Source organism: Pongo pygmaeus, chromosome 10 (genome assembly GCF_028885625.2).
Source record: "Pongo pygmaeus isolate AG05252 chromosome 10, NHGRI_mPonPyg2-v2.0_pri, whole genome shotgun sequence".
Classification (NCBI taxonomy): domain Eukaryota; kingdom Metazoa; phylum Chordata; class Mammalia; order Primates; family Hominidae; genus Pongo; species Pongo pygmaeus.
The window spans coordinates 73,193,163-73,209,627 of NC_072383.2; the positions used below are offsets into that span (position 1 = coordinate 73,193,163).

Consider the following 16,465-nt stretch of genomic DNA (forward strand, 5'->3'; position numbering starts at 1 on the left):
TGTTGAGTCAGAATTCATATTTAGCGTATTCAGTCAAGTCCTTAACACTAATATACTAATTAGCTTCCATCTCAAAATCAACTATCAGAAGTCAGCCAGTTAGTTACTTAACTCCTTGACTCTAAGAAGACATGCAATTAAAAAAACTATATAATTTTATTTTTAACTTTTTTCCAAATTCTTCCATCCATGAAAGTCTTTTGAGAGAAAACACCTGTTAACATCCTACTGAACTACAGGTAATCAGTTCTAATACTGGTCTAAGCTTGATTTGTCTCTTAATTCATTGTTGAATTGTATTTGTTTTTTCTGCAGTCATAGCACAGTACTGGCACATAGTGAGCAAGTAGCCAACTGCGCTCAAAATGCATTCACCTGATATGAATCATACCCAAATCCCACTGAATTAGGATCTCTGGGGTGAGACCCGATTTGCACAATTTTAGTCATCATCTTAGGTGATTCATAGGCACATTCAAATTTGTTAACTGCAAATTTTAAGTAAACTGATAAAACAGTGTCCATTGCTGCCCTGGACTGAGAGTCTTACATCTAAGCAGGATATCTTACATATAAGCCCAGTGGTCCCCTCCTTCCCAATTTCCACCCTCCCTGTTCTCTCAAGCCTGTTATTCTGTCTTTGCCATGTTCCATGCCTTCAGATCTTTTTATTATTCAATGTTACATGACATGATATTCCCCGTTAAGCCTTCATGTTTGCTCACTATTCCACTGACATTCCCCTTGATTTTTGGAAAATGCCTACTTATCTTCTGGGAGTTAACCAAAATGTCATCTTTGTTTCCTCCTTAACCTGTGCATCTACACTATATCAATGTCTCTACTATATCACATAGTGCACTATAACTGTGAATTTATAGTTCTTCTTTTCCTACTGAATACAAGTGTTGCGAAGGCAAGTGCTAAATTTTAATCCATTTTGCATTCTTAGAACATAACCTAGGTCTGGCCAACAGTTGAAATTCAATAGTTGTCAACTAAGAGATTCAAAAGCATTAGAAACTTTGATGTTTTTTCTCTCCCAGTTTGTTTAGTTAAAGGAGAATGTACAAATCCTGACAACAACATGCTACTTTATCATCCAATCAGTGCGGCCAAAGTAGAGGAAACCCAAAAGGCTATAGTGATAAAGAAACCCAGCATTGAAGTACAATGTCAAGTACTCTGACAACTGCACTTACATCTAAAAAACAAACGTTACTAAGAAATCACCTAAGATAGATAAATCAGAGACGAATTGAATCAACGATGAAAAAAATTGAAAAAGAATCAGATCTTTTAAAACACTAAATTAAAAAAATCTTGCAACTGATAGCAAGTACATACTACAATTAAGAATTAAACAGTAAATTTATAGAAAACATGAGGCAATTAAAGACAACCCTGCTTTTGCATCAAGTCTAATCATTTTTTAATGTCATTAAAGCCTAATAATACATTAAAATATGTTTGATCTTATTAGTTTGCTTAAATTCTATATTTCTAGCATTGCACTCTAAGTATCAAGTTGCAGTCAACATTATGTGCCTGGGAATTAAGCATAAGCATACAGCATACACAAATGATACAAATATGAAAGTTGCTCAACTTTGATGCATCCACTAATTATTTTAGATGATGGTGATAGGTTCACTCAGGCCTAATTATAAAGTTATAATATATTTAAAAAATTAAAGATAACCGCTATTTTTGATTCTGTTTGTACAGACAAAGGTCAGTTAAGGTTCTATTCTGCTCATTTCCTACTCAGTCTACTTGGCTGCATTAAGAGCATTCTAGTAACTTTCATAATATTCCTCTCATTGCTCCTACAAGAAGCCTAAAAGAGAGAAGCAGAACAACTTAAATGATAAGTCAAACTGTAATAACTATTGTTATGTTTTCCTAAATACCAATTTTACTACTTTTATCTAAAAATTAATACGTCAACATCAGTAAGGAAGTTTGTTACTGCAATGATTATTATGCCATCATTTCTGGTACAATTATTATACAATATTCACTTTTAGCAAATAGCATTTAATCCTACGTCAATAAACTTTAAAATTACCGAAATCAAGAGCCCCATATCTGAATGTCTATTCTATAATTTGCAAGCATAGACACAAATTTTACATAAATTCTGAATAATGTCTGGCCTTTTCATGGAGCCCAAAATGACAAAAAACTCAAAAAAAAATTTATAATGGTCCAAATAGTTTTTGCTTAAACATAATTCATAAACATGTAATCATATATTTAGAGTCAATTAATAATATTTGAATATATGGGCAATATTATTTAAATCACTACATTTTATAAAAGATGTCTTTGCATTTTATTATTTACTAAACAATTTTAAAATCCTGGATAAAATATTGGTGTAAAATAAGAGAATTTATGCAACCAAAAGTTGATTATTTTTTCTTTCTAGGTCTTTCATCGTAGAGACAACTCAAAGGAAAACACCTTTCACTGCTAAGACTAAATTACAGTAAAAACTGTCAAGAAAGACTATTTTGGCCTTTGCTCCAATTTTTAAAGATGTCTACAGCACAGTCAGATATTGTTGAAGAATGGCAAAGCTCTAAGATTTGATAGCACACCAACCAGGGGCTTCAAACAAAGAATGAAGGAGACACTACTGAAGTGTCTGCATGAGATTTTCTGGACACATACAGCATTGAGGAAATGTCAGTTTAGCAAGATGTTGGTATTATTATCAACTTTCAGGAAAAAAGGCCAGTCAAGTAATTGCAGTAATCATGGAGTATCTTTGCCCGACATTACCCATAACATTTTGCCCCAAGTTCTTCTGCTTTGATTTCTATAAAATGTATTTTCTAGGACACTCCCAAATTATAACACTGCTTTACATTCCCATCACATCATCTTTGGCTTACTGTTCATTAAAGAATATTCCGGGAAATTGTTTTTTCTGTATTGTATTTACTGACCTTACAACAACATTTAACTTTGTTTGCAGATCTCCAATAGCTCTAAATGCTTTTCTCTTCAATTCACCAGTTATCCCTGGGAAAACCCACCATGACCTGGTTATTTACATTTGAGAAGATGATGTTCTATTGCCTATAGGTTGAACCAGTGTTGCATTAAAAATAAATAAATCAAACAAAAGTAGAAAAACATATTATAAAAGACATATACACAAAAGGGTCAAAGGAAAAATAGGTATCATTTCTTAATTATCTAAATATATTCTGGTTCAGCTTGGGAGGTAAGCTCCTGCAGGTCTTCTCATAGGTGTTACGAGCTGAAGGGAAAAAAAGTGGTTAAGTGCATAAGCAGGCTAGTTTTAAGGCTTTTTAGGAAGTAAGACAATAACATGTAAAACTAGTGGGGAAGGCAGCAATGGAAGACTGCAACTGGAAGGGAATCTTGAAAATAAGGCAAATCCCTAAAATAATGACAAATTTCTGATATTGTTGAACAATAAGACACGGAAGGGGTCAGAGCTTATCCTTCCTAACAGTCTTGCTGCTTCCCGACAGCTAAAATTTGTGCATTTAGTGTTAAACACAGTATAAACTAAGCAATCAAAATTGAATAGAATGAACTCTTAATCAGAAGTCACAAGATCTAAATACTAGCCCTGCCATTGTCGTTAACTTGTCATGGCTGAAACATGTCAGTTGTCTTCTCTGTGAATTCAGGCAGTTGTGCCAGATGATTGCCAATTTTCTTCCAGTTCTAATCAGCATAAACACCAGAAGTCTATCACATATTTATTCACCAATTTCACTAATATAATATATATTTTGGACACATACAATAACATGCACACACGTACTTCTCAATCAAAACTTAAAGCCATATTCCCACAAGTCGATTCTATCTCTTACCCACATACAAATTTTACAAACATATTCCCTGAGTATGTGTCTGTATTATAACAGTGAATATATATTTGAATATATATTCTTTTTATGTAGATACATATACCCTAAAAATAGAAAAATTATTTTCTCAAAACAGAAATATGGAGCACTATACACTATACATGCACATTCATTTTAAAATAATATCACTAGTGAGCACATTCAAATATATCTTAATGAACATTATGAACAAAATATAATTTTAACTTATGAAGTGTGCTAGACAGCACACTATTTTCTATGTCTATTCTGATAGAATGGGTTATGAAAGAGATTAGAATTGAATAATTTGACACTATTTTGTAAATACTTAAATATGTTAGTCGTAGTGTAAGTCCTCAAGACAATAAGACTGTCCCTTTTATATAAAATATGAAAAGGGGAAAAACATGGTGTTGTTGATAAGATACTTTTCAAGTAAAAATGAGACTGAGATTATCTCATCGGTTACCATTGCAGGTGGATGGATATACACCTGCACTGAATCTTAGACCTAAGAAATGACAGAGCTGAACATCTTTATGGGTTTCATGACAGAGCCACAGCAAAATGATTTCCTGAGATCAATATGTGGTTGAGAGAAAGCTGTTTTCAATGGAAACAGGAAGCTGGGAGCCAACCTGTTTCTATGGTAACCACAGCAGTAGCTACCCAACAGCTGTAGGGAAAAAAAAAGGGCAGAAAGTTACAAATGAAATTGAAAAAAAAAAAAAAAAAAAAAAAAAACCAGATTCTGGTTTACTTTATTAGTGTGATGGTCCTTGGAGTTCAATCTGAATGGGCATGAACACGTCCCTTCCTCTCTCCCCCAGTATCTTTAGCAATAATTATCCTACAAATCTCAAAATTTTAGAGCTGAAAAGAAGTTTAGATACTATCTAGTCCAATGTGTCATCTCAATGTTTGGGTTTTATTTTTCAGAATAAAGCAAAGGAAATCAAGATTCAGGAAGATGAAGTAAATTCTCCAAGGTCACACAACTAGTGTTGAAATCAAGGCTGGAGCGTAGGTCTCGTAGGTCTCAATTCAGGCATTTTTCAATTCTTTTTCCATATAATATCCAGTTCTGCTCTGTTCTCCTCCCAACACTCATGTTCTATTCACTTTCTATGAAAATATTGACTACACAGTGTTAGGATTATTACCATCCCTCAACCTGCACGGAAGGCAAAAAAGCAGTGCTTTTCTGTCTTGAAATAATATCTTGACTGCTCTTCTAGAAGAAAAGCCCTCCATATTTCAACCAGAATTGAATTAAGTTTATGGAATATATTGAAGGTTATTTTTTAGACTATTTTTCCGCTATATATTTTCTTCTACAGGTCTGTGTTTATCTTTAATGCCCTTTACTATTTTATTTAGACACATTTCTAAAGGTTCCCACAATAAAAATAATACATGGCTCAGAAGTTCAGAGAATACAAGACTTGAAAATCACATTTACTTTATTTGTAGTAGTAAAAATTGATGGCAATGATAAACATTTTCAAATGGAAAATCTACAAAAAGTTTGCTCTATGTCTTCCTTTTCAGTTGCTTTGAAAATTAGCTTACTGACAAAGATAAAAAACTTTCCTTGTCTTTTATTTAATTTTGTCAACTCAGATCTACAAATGAGCTCTTAGCAAAATATTACAGAAGAGATCATACCTAATCTATCCAACTACATTCACTTTTTGCACACCTAATGTCCAACCATAAATCAGGTCACCTCATATGTATATCACTACTAGGTATATTTAGTCGGCAATTAAATTTACTTGATTATTTTAGTGATCTATTAATCAGGTACTCTCTGATTCTATCCAATGCTCAGAATATAAGCATAAAATTAAATTTATTTATAAACCTTTTGACCCTGAAAAGGTCAAAAGACACTTAAATGCTTAGGTGGAAAGTGCAAACACACTGGACTATTATAGCAGACTCTTCTGAGGAATGTGAAGTTTGGGTATGCATTGTCATGAGGTTGGCCATGACTTGTAATTAAATGGAAATAATAAAAGAAACTTGGCCACACCTCCAAATAGTTCCATAGTTGTTTAGTATAAGTACGGTCTTCATTATATTGTAAGGAGAGAGCCTGTAAGTCATTGTGAAAACAGAAAAATAAAGAATTTAAGAGCCTAATATTTTGTAATAAAATACAGACCAATAATACCTTAACATCATCATTTCTAAAAGGAATATTTTACTGCGTGTGTCAGGCAATATTCCCTATGTGAGGTTTTTTTTTTTTTTTTAGGAAAATGTATTTTTAACACCTCTAGAATTTTATTTGCCATAATCTTTTTTTTTTAATTTAATAGATAATGCCTTTAGGAAATGTTTTATTATAAATAGAGAGGTGAGCTCATTGAATGCAAAGGATTATATCTTCTCCATGCATTCCCAGTACTTTTCATAGTTTTCAGTCTACAGTGACTGTGTAATCAATATTCATTGAATAAAAGCACTTTCTGAAATGTTAATAATTGACAACAATATTTTATGAATAAGCTATATTTAGCCATTAATTCTTTTAATTAGAACCACTCTTACAAAACAAGACTTAATACATTTTCTTCCTTTAATCTTAATATATTATTCAAATTGTTCCTATACCTTATTATAATTTTTAAAAATCAAGTGCTATATTTAATACTAGCAAATATTTATTTAGATCATGTCTTTCTTGTTTTGTTTTGTGGCTTGGGGAAGAGGAAAAAGTGGCCCATACAAAGTAAATTAAATATTTGCAAGTTTGAGTCTAATGCTAGAAATTAAAATTTCCATTTTAATGGCTTCTACGGAGTATGTTTTGGTAATGCTGTAGAAATAATCTATAATGCTAATAATATGAATATTTTCAAGATTTAAAAAAGGATAGATTCACTATCACAATCCCTGTATGATGCAGAAGGATTGTATATGAGATACAACCCATATTGTATTTCAACAATAGTAAATGAGATAAAGGTCGGGGAATGTATGTGAAAGAGCTAGAAACACATCAAAAAGGCAACATCTTAAGCGGGGTTCCATGGCAGTTATTATTTTGTTTTTTCTTTTCTAAAATGTGCTTTAAAAGTAAAAAACAGAAGATCTACCAGGTAATCAAAGATATAAATAAATCACCAAGGAAGAGTCAACACTCTAAAACAGAGCTGAATTCAATCATCTCCCCTACCCTATAAAAAGTATAAGTGAAAAGAAGAGAAACAGAAACTTATAACTGCTCTCAGCTGTTTAATATTCCAAACAGATTCTTCAAAATTGTCTTTTATTTTAGTATTTTGTCCTTATGTGATTTTTAAAAACTTCTAAAAATCTAGAAACTCTATCAAGGAATTTCTGCTTGGTACCTGTCCTCTTATATATGATACATTTTTCAAAGGAAAGCACATACAAGCTTCATGTTTTTCTAACACTTACACATTAAATTGAAAATATACAGTGCATTGCATTTTTAAAAATATATTTATGCATCCTTGTTTTTACTGTTTGTAAATATCACTCACTAGCATCAACAAAATAAACTCTCATTTTCTTCCTGATCTCATTTTCTCCACAACAGGTTTCCATGACAACTGATATTTGAATTTTTATAAATGTCTATTTTTGAATACTATTTTTAAGAATAAGAATTTAAATGTATAAAACATAAACTTATTTACCAATTGAAATACAACAATATAGACCCCTCAAATATGTATTTACTTCATAAATTAAAAATCATAGAGGAGAGGGACATGCCAACCAAAACAAAAGGCAAAAATGCAGGGTTGCAAAATTCAATTAATTATTCAGTTCCTATCACCGTTGTTTTGTCTGTCATTTAAATCATAAAAGTTACAAACAAAGCACCTCTATTATATAACTGATCCAATCTTTTCAATATTGGAGAAAAAAGAAAATTGTGAAACAAGTATAATGGGTTGAAAAGGAAATTCAGAGAGTTAAAATTTTTCATGTCAAATATTTCAATGAAAGATGAGCTAATGTTAAAAAGTTAGAGTGTTTATAAAAGTTTAAATACTTCTATTAAGAATAAGACTTATGATAATAAGACAACTGAAGCTAACCACTTGATAATTGTTTTATGTTTCCTCGAATTGTGTCGATGCAAAATATAATTTCAACTTGTGGCCTCCACATATAATTCTATTTTTCAAACTAGTCAAAGAACGTTGTCAGGTTACCTTAACTAAAAGTGCTCAGGTAAAAATATTAAGTCACTTTTAAATAGAATGGTTACTTATGATTACTTTTTTTTAGCCAACCCCTAGTAATTTGAAAAGGGATTTCCCTGAAGACAAGACCCACAAAAGAAAGCCAAACATTAAACCCTGACTGGTCAATAAAAGTGGAAAGTTCAAACAGGATTCTTTTTAAGTTAATTCAAGTCCCATATTTTTATTCTACTGTTGGGTGGTAAAGGCTAAAAATTCTAGGAGCGAAAGTCCTGGAATACATATATTTTAAAAGTCATAGATGACCTTTCAAAGTTAGGACTCTAGTGAATGTCTTATGCCACATTAAATCTCAAGACCAATGTGATCTGCAGAGATTTCACAATCCAGTCCAGTTATAATCAGTAGTTTTGCTAGAAAGGGCCTGAGGAGAGTGTCATGAGACCTCTGGGATAATTTTGGCTTTGCTATTAACTTGATATGTAACCTTGGCCATCATTTAGCATCTGCAGTCTTCATTTCCCTCATCTACAATATAAAGGGTCTTGACTAAACGTGACCTCAAATAAATTTTTCAGGTCTATGATTCTTAGCTGATTCTGCTTCAACTTGCTCCTTGACCTTGTTTTAATCTCAATTTTGGTGTATTCTTTTCTCACCAAAACAGATGCAGATCAAAGTCTCAAGATTATTATAATGAAATATCATAGTAAATGCTTTTTAAACACAATTTTCAAGTCAATGGTTTATCCTTTTGATCAATAGTCTATAGAATCAAATTTCATGGCAATGATAAAAGTTGAACACCTTCTTAAAGTTTTTGCTATGCAATCTGGCCTACAATAAAATGTATTATGTTATCATAAGGAAAAATAATAAAACATTCTGTCCTTTTGTAGCACATGATCTGGAAAAAAAGAATCATATGATGGGCCTGAGAACAAATTCAGATTATCTTTTTAGCCACCAAGTGGAAAGAGCTCCATAACACTCAGCTGGAATCCAAAAAACACAGATGCACAGATGTAATGCTCATGAGCCTGTGGTTTAATTTAAATAAACATAGACTTGTGGTTTTGTTTGGTTGGTTTGGGGTTTTTTTTTTTTTTCCTGAATGCCAACTGTGTTGTTGAATTTATGGCATGGCCTGAAAAAAAAAAGATTCCAAGTTGAAGCCACTAATTCTATGTTCAAATACGTGTATGCAGGCATGTTAGAATTTATGTATGCATTTAAATACCAAGTCTAAAAGAGTAGCAATGCTTTAAATTGTCTCTTTCATATTCTATTTCACACTGAAAACAAAACACATCCACAGACTTCCAAAGTGTTATCAGTAGCACATCTTCTGACAAATTAGTAGATAGCTGCATAACATCTCAGATGCAGACACTTCTGACATACAGAGGAAGAAAATAATGAAGACAGAGCCGAACTAAAGTTGGGAGAATTCCCATTCTGACCATGGGGTGTCTTTTCTGGGTGTCAGAAGCAAACAAGACACACGCAGTTGCAAAGATTTAACTGAATCCAGTACTTTGTTCTCACATATAATTAAAAACCATTCACATACTGTATAATTTTTGGTTATTTATATGTCTTTATTTCCTTTCAACCAGAGAAACCATTATTGGTTACTTTTATAATCTCTTCATGAGATTTTGAAGAATTAATTGGGAGTGTCAAGGATTAAAGTTGAGCTGTCATTTAAACTGGAACCCGAAAAAGAACACTGAGGCTGGAATCACAATATTAAAAGTAAAATAAAGTTTGGTCCAATCTAAATTACTCAGATTTAGAGAACTAGGATCACCAAAGTGGTTAATATATGTTCAACCTGTAAGGATCAGAGATACAGCCCTAAGCAAAAGGGACGAGGCTCAAAATTCCGTGTGTAAGTGGGCTGTCTGGTCAGCTCACGGAAACAATCCTAGTATTCGTCTCCCTTGGAAAGTGACAGGCCCAAACAACGTTCTGGAGATTCTCTTCACAAAATAAACCTCCTGGCAAACCTTTCCTCCCTCCACCTCCCCAGCCACATAGATACATTCCATTTCCCCTTCCTCTGTCCTCAGATTCAATCCCTAATTGGAGCCACTGCTCTGGGTGAGTCAGATGTGAAGGGGACTCACTGAAAATGTCAAATAGGGATAACCAGGAGGCCAGAAGAGAGATCTGAGCTAAAGGAAAAGTTAGAACAAAGGAGTGAGGGAGAAACTCGAGATGAATCCTCATACCCGTTTCAGGACAGGGTCCAAAGACGTGCACAGAGAAGTCGACATTGGCCCTCTAGGTCCCATCTGCTAAAGTAAATCTGTTTGAGTTGGGAGAAGAGGAGGAGGAGAAAGATGGGACTGGGTAGGGATGGTGGCCAGGGTCCCTGGGTTTACCTTGCAAAGGATGAGCCTCTAACTGTATCGCTAGGAAGTCCCCGGGTCTCTTCTACCCCCCCCCCCCATGCCTGAGGCCCTGGGGTGGAAAAGAACAGAAAGTTGGGGAGGAAGTTGGGAGAAGTTGAAGCAGCAGGGAAGGGGTCGATTCTGGCCTTACCCTGGCGGCTCTGGACGAGTAGGGGTCTTCGAAGAGGGCCCACATGCGGGGCTGCAGCCTCCTCCAGCGGCCAGACTTGCCGTCGGGACCCCCGAGCCCCGCCGCGTCCTCGATGCCCAGCCTCTTGGCTGCCAGGTCCTCGTCGTCGCCGGGGTCGCCGCCAATGAGGTCGGGGGTCTCGAAGATGTCCAGCGCCTCCTCGGCGTCGCGGTGCTGCCGGTAGGTCATCCAGCAGCAGGGCTCCACGTCGGTCTCGTCGATGCCCCAGAAGGCCAGCTCTTCCTCGAAGAGCGGCCCGCACACGTCTGCAGGGCAGTGCAGCTTGCCGGTGCGGTAGTAGTTGAGCACATAGGCGAAGACGCCCGGGTGCCGGTCGAAGAAGAACTCGCGGCCGCCCCCGGGATGGTCGCTGGCCCTGCCGCCGCGGGAACTGCAGTTGCCCGCGCCGCCCTCGAAGCAGCCGCCTGGCCCGGGGGACAGCGGGGGCGCTCTCGGCGGCGGCGACAGTGGAGGCGGCGACGGCTGCAGCTTGTCGCCCGCCGTGGTCAAGCAGTCGCCTGGGGGCTCGGAGGAGGCAAGAAGGGCCAGGCGTGTTCCAGGCAGGGTCTTGAGGGTGCTGCGGTAGGTCTCGTGCCGGGTGCCCCCGACATTGAGGATCACCCTCTCGTTGTTCTCGATCTTGCCCATCTCTGTGACTCAGACATGACTAGGGGGAGGCAAACACAGCGCCGAGTTAAAGATCTTGGCCGTCAAAGACTCACCATGACCCCCACCACCAACCCAGAGCGAGTCCAGGGATGCAGAGTTGGCAGACAGGCATGGGGCAAAGACCCTCCCCCGGAGGGGAGCAGCGTCTAGAGCTGTCCCCGCCTTTTGCATCAAACCTTTCCCAGGTTTCCAGAGAACTACAGAGATAGCAGTCCAAGTCTTTCTTGACCTTTCATGACACCGTTTTCCCTGCCTCCCGCTTTCCTTTTTTTGGCTCTGATCTCTTCTCCTTCATCTTTTCACCTTCCACTCTTCCTCTTTTCTGTTCCCACTCAAGTCCAACCTGCTCCCAGCCCCTAACCCCCTCTCCGCCTCCCCAAATACACTCTCTTTCTCCCTCTAAACCTACTTTCTCCCCCTCCTTTGCCCCATTCTCTCCTCCTCCCCTGGTTGGCCTCTCATTCCCACTCTCCAAGACCCTCCTCTTTCTCCCCTTCCACTAGCTTGGATGCAATTCCCTTAGGCAGGGAGTTTTCCTCAGGCAACTTGGCAGTGTTGGGTGAGAGCACACCGTCCCCCCACCCTGTGAAGAGCCCCGATTCCACTCCCACCCTAGGTCAACTCCGGACCCCTCGCTACTCCCTAGCGTTCAGGTAGTGCCCTCTGCGCAACCTGTTCTAGGTTCACCTCTACACTTACTCACAGACCAAGCAAAAAGACAACGCAGAAGTCAGAGAAAAAAAAAAAATCTCTGCTGTTGCTTTTCACCTAGGAGACCTCTGACTTATTTCCTCATTCGATTTCCTTTTCACATTACTATTATTGTTGTTGTTGATATTATTATTACTTGGGAAAGGAAACAACTAACTAAGATCCATCGTTAAGAATAGAAGTGATCAATGCATCCCACCCATCCCCCTTCCCAAGAAAAACAAATCCCTTAGTGGGTGGAGGGTGGGGGATTTGCTTTCTAGGAGGGGCGAGGCTCGGGGAAAAGCTGCTTGGAGGCACACCCCCTGGGTCCCTGAGCTGGAAGTCTCGCCGACAGTGTCCCTGTTTCCAGCCTCCCAGCCACCTCTCCCCAGGGCTTCATCTCTACATTCCTATTGCGGAAAGGCGGAGCGGGGGGATGCTTGCCTGCAGGGTCAACATGTCCTTTCCAGGAAATCGCCCCTTTCACCACCCCCGCCCCCATTTCCAGATACCTTAACGAGACCGAGAGAAAAGTGGTTCTGCTTTGGTTTCCGAGTGGACGAGGTTCTCTGGGCAGCGGGACTGAGTCTTGGCTCCCAGCTGAGCCGCCCTTCTCCGACGAGAAACTACTTGTTGGCGTCTTCCGGATTCAGGTGGTTAAGCCGCTTCCCTGGGCGCTGGGGTGGGGGAGAAAGCCCCCGCCGGCCGCCGGCCGCGCTCCCCGCCTTCATCCTGTGATCTGCGGATTTGCCAGTCGCCAACCTCCGCGCCCAGAGTCACCATCGCGCAGGGTTGGGCAAACCATGGAGCTCGGGGCGGGTCCAGCCGGCACTGCCCGACCCCACCGGGAGCGGGCAGATCGGCTGGCCGTGAATGGAGTGGAGACTGGCCGGAGGTCAGGAGAGCTCACCACTTGAAGGTGAAGTCGCCCTGCTCCGATTCCATCTGCAGATTTTGTTTCTCCCCCAATCAGCCACGGCTGGAGCTGTCCCTTCAGCACCACTCGCCATCAACCTCCAGACGCCATCCGAAGCACAGGGCTCAGGAAAGGGTGGGTGGGTGGGTCTGGAGAAGCTATGTGTACCAACCAGGTTCACATATTTTTCTTCCGTGAAGCTCTGTCTCCACCCTCTCTGGAGCTTCTGCCTGCCTTATTTACACCCCACTCTCCACACCCTCTCTCTCCCCCCACCCCTCGCCATGCCCCACCCCTCCCAACAAGTGAGAGAATCTAAAACCAATTGCATTTTTTTTTCTCAATGACAGTTGGCCGGAGAGAGAGGTCTACTAACAGGTGACAGTAATTATTGTTTTTTATGTCTTATGCATAACTCTGGCTTGTTTTTTCAAATCAAATGTCAGTCTCCAGCCACCACACCACGGTTATCTAAAGCAAAACAAGTTTTAGAAGTTTATCCCAGGAAGATAGTGCTTTATAAAGTACAAGCTCCAGGGTTTCTTTTTGTCTGAAGCTGAAGAGAAAAGCCACAGATACCCAAGTATCCAAGTAATTCTTTAATAAGCCAATTTCACCCCTTCTCAAGTTTTCATTGCCCCTTGTATTAGTTTGCTAGGGCTGCCATAAGAAAGTATGACAAACTGGGTGGCTTCACAGCATAAATGTATTGTCTCATGGTTCTGCCAGTTTCAAATACAAAATTAAGGCGTTGTTAGGGTTGGCTTCTTCTGAGGGTTGTGGAGGAAGAATATGTTCCAGTCCTCTCTCCTTGGCTTGTAGATAGGCATCTTCTCCCTGTGCCTCTTCTGACTATTTTCTCTCCATGCATATCTGTCTCTGTGTCCAAACATCCTCTTTTTATAAGGATATCAGTTATATTAGATTGGGGCCCACCCTAAATGACCCCATTTCAACTTCACTATCTCTATAAAGATTCTCTCTCTATACAAGATTACATTCTGAGGTACTGAGGGTTAGGACTCCAATACAACTTTTATGAGGAGAAGGGGCACTATTCAACCTATAACAGGCCTCATCACCAAACAGATCGTGTGTGTGTGTGTGTGTGTGTGTGTGTGTGTGCACGCGTGCATGTGTATCTGTGTGCATATTCCATGAAAGAAAGGAATAAAGAAAGAAAGAAAGAAAGAAAGAAAGAAAGAAAGAAAGAAAGAAAGAAAGAAGGAAAGAAAGAAAAGGAAGGAAGGCAGACACTGTTCTACAGGCATAGTTTGTTAGAATTGAAGTCCACCCAGTAGGGAAAACACCAAGTCCTCTGTAGAAGAAGATCTTTTTCATAAACAGGTATTGATATGATACTATGGCTTAGAAAAAGCAAGATTTGTGAGTTATTAATAAGAAAATTTTAGCAATATAGAGGGTGATAAGACAGGTAGTAAAATGTGAATTCACCAAATAAGCGTCTATCTGTTATGACACATTAAATAGGTTAACAAAGTAGAGAATCAAAAGGTCTTTGGAAGGTCATTGATGTCTAGAAAATAAATGCAAAAGATGTAATATATACATTTATTTTTTAAATTACTGACAACTTGACAGTAAATGTGTAAAGACAATGTGGACCCAGCATGTGAGTTACTAACACACACAAAAATGTATAAGGCTTTAATGTGAAGAAAATTATTTTAATTTTGTACAATTATCAATCACTGAGGTATTTCCAAAAATAATAATGATAATAAATTTCAATTGCCAGAAAAATTACAAAGAAAAAGTATATTCACCTTCTAACAGTCATTCTTCCATTGTCTAGATGGTGTCTTATATTGCTTAATGTAAATTCAATAGGTAAAAGGGGGAATGTGGTTTGCTTTAGAATAAATTAACAACTGTAATAGCAACAGAAGCATTTATAATAATAGATATTTACTGAGATCATACTATGTTAAAAATGCTTCACAAAAATTACCCCCTTTTAATTTAAATGGAGAAAATGTTCACATTAAATTGCAAGACTGTAAAAAGATAACTCATACAGTTGATAGGAATCAGTAATAAAAGCCCTTAGTCTCATAATATTAGTTGTATTATGAGACAACTACAGAGAAAACAAAAAGAAAGGAAAAGATAATGCAAAGTACTCATGGGGAGGAAAATGGAAAGACAAAGATCTAATGAATCAGTTTGGGTGTAAGGTTACATTATATAAGCTATCTAGAAATAATCACATTGACAAGAGGATCATCATTCAGAAGAACTCAGACTTTTCTTGTGATTCAAAAAGAATTATATGTGAAATTAGATAACATGTCAGATAAGTTTGAAAATAAGAATGTGGAAAGATAAAAGGATGAGATGTGCATGTCAATGGAGAATTGATACACAAAGCAAGGAATAAAATACCGTCTTTTTTATTTTTTGCTGGTCAATAGAACAGGGGAAGAACCTAAAACAAATATCCAGGCTCCATTATATAAGACAGGAGAGAACAGAAAACCCCTCCAGCCAACGAACTTTACTGATCCTGCTGTAGAAGTCAGATAAAAGTGAAAAGAAAGCAAAGCTTTGAAATATGGCAATGGAAAACTGACGGGGAAAAACATTTGTGGTTTCCTTTGTGGTCTGTGTGGAGCAAGGATTTAGAAAACTGTACGGACATTACCCCTTGCAGGGAAGCAACTGAAATGCTGCTTCCTTTATAATTCTTGAGTCAGCATCACAGAAAGGCTACAGAAACTAAGCACTACGTCACCATCAGAAACGTGGATTGATCTCCTGAAGCCACACTGTGACTGTCAGAATGACATACTTGCAAAATTTGGCATTTGAACAATTTAATTCTTCTAAAGTCTAATGTGAGGATTTTTAAAATATTGTTCACTCTCAAAAAGTAATATATCCATAAACAAGATTTTTCTGCAGTAGATTAAAGAATGGCCACAATTTTTCATTGCTCCCTACAGATTTGGCCCTTTATAATGTGACTTTGCAACTTCTCCCTTCAAGTCTGTTTCTCCAGCTCTTGAATCTGTGCTGGCTTTGTAACTTACTTTGGCCAATAGAATGGAATGGAAGTGATTATGCACCAGTTCCGAACCCAGGCTTCAAATGCTCTAGTATGCTTCTACACTCTTGCTCTCTCTCTCTCTCTCCCTTCATCTCTTTTTCTTGCAACTCTATCCTGATACTATGAAAATAAGTCTTAACTAGTTGACATCATGATGAGAGACATATATAACAGTCATGCATGCACACACACACACACACACACACTTTCAGTACAATAAGAAATAGTATTAGGAGCCAACTCAGAGGACATAATAGAGGATTATCCGTAAAATAAATAAGCTGTCTCTCAAAACAGCTAAACTTCTCATTTCTGCCCCCATATGATAGCCAGCTGGTTTCCAAAAGTAGAAAACTGTCTTCCTTCCTCTTATTCATCTGTCTAGAACTGTCCAGCTCAAATGCACTGACCTACAGAATCATGAGCTAAATAAAATATTATACTTAAGCTATGAAAT

General features: G+C 38.0%; 1 protein-coding gene across 13 annotated transcripts in view; it reads right to left on the reverse strand.

The window, feature by feature from the left end:
- The window catches only part of KCNC2 (potassium voltage-gated channel subfamily C member 2), a 173,057-nt gene extending 160,005 nt beyond the window's left edge, over nucleotides 1-13,052 (reverse strand). For 12 of the 13 annotated variants that reach the window (XM_054444677.2, XM_054444668.2, XM_054444670.2 and 9 more), the window contains exons 1-2: nucleotides 12,535-13,052; nucleotides 10,622-11,327 (exon numbers count right to left, since the gene is read on the reverse strand). In XM_054444677.2, the coding sequence (XP_054300652.1) occupies nucleotides 10,622-11,308 (687 nt within the window). In that variant the 5' untranslated portion in view covers nucleotides 11,309-11,327; nucleotides 12,535-13,052. Of the gene's footprint in view, nucleotides 1-10,621; nucleotides 11,328-11,505; nucleotides 11,667-12,534 lie in introns of those variants that run through there. The other variant, XM_054444666.1, reaches the window with a different exon arrangement.
- Between the last annotated feature and the right edge of the window lie 3,413 nt (nucleotides 13,053-16,465).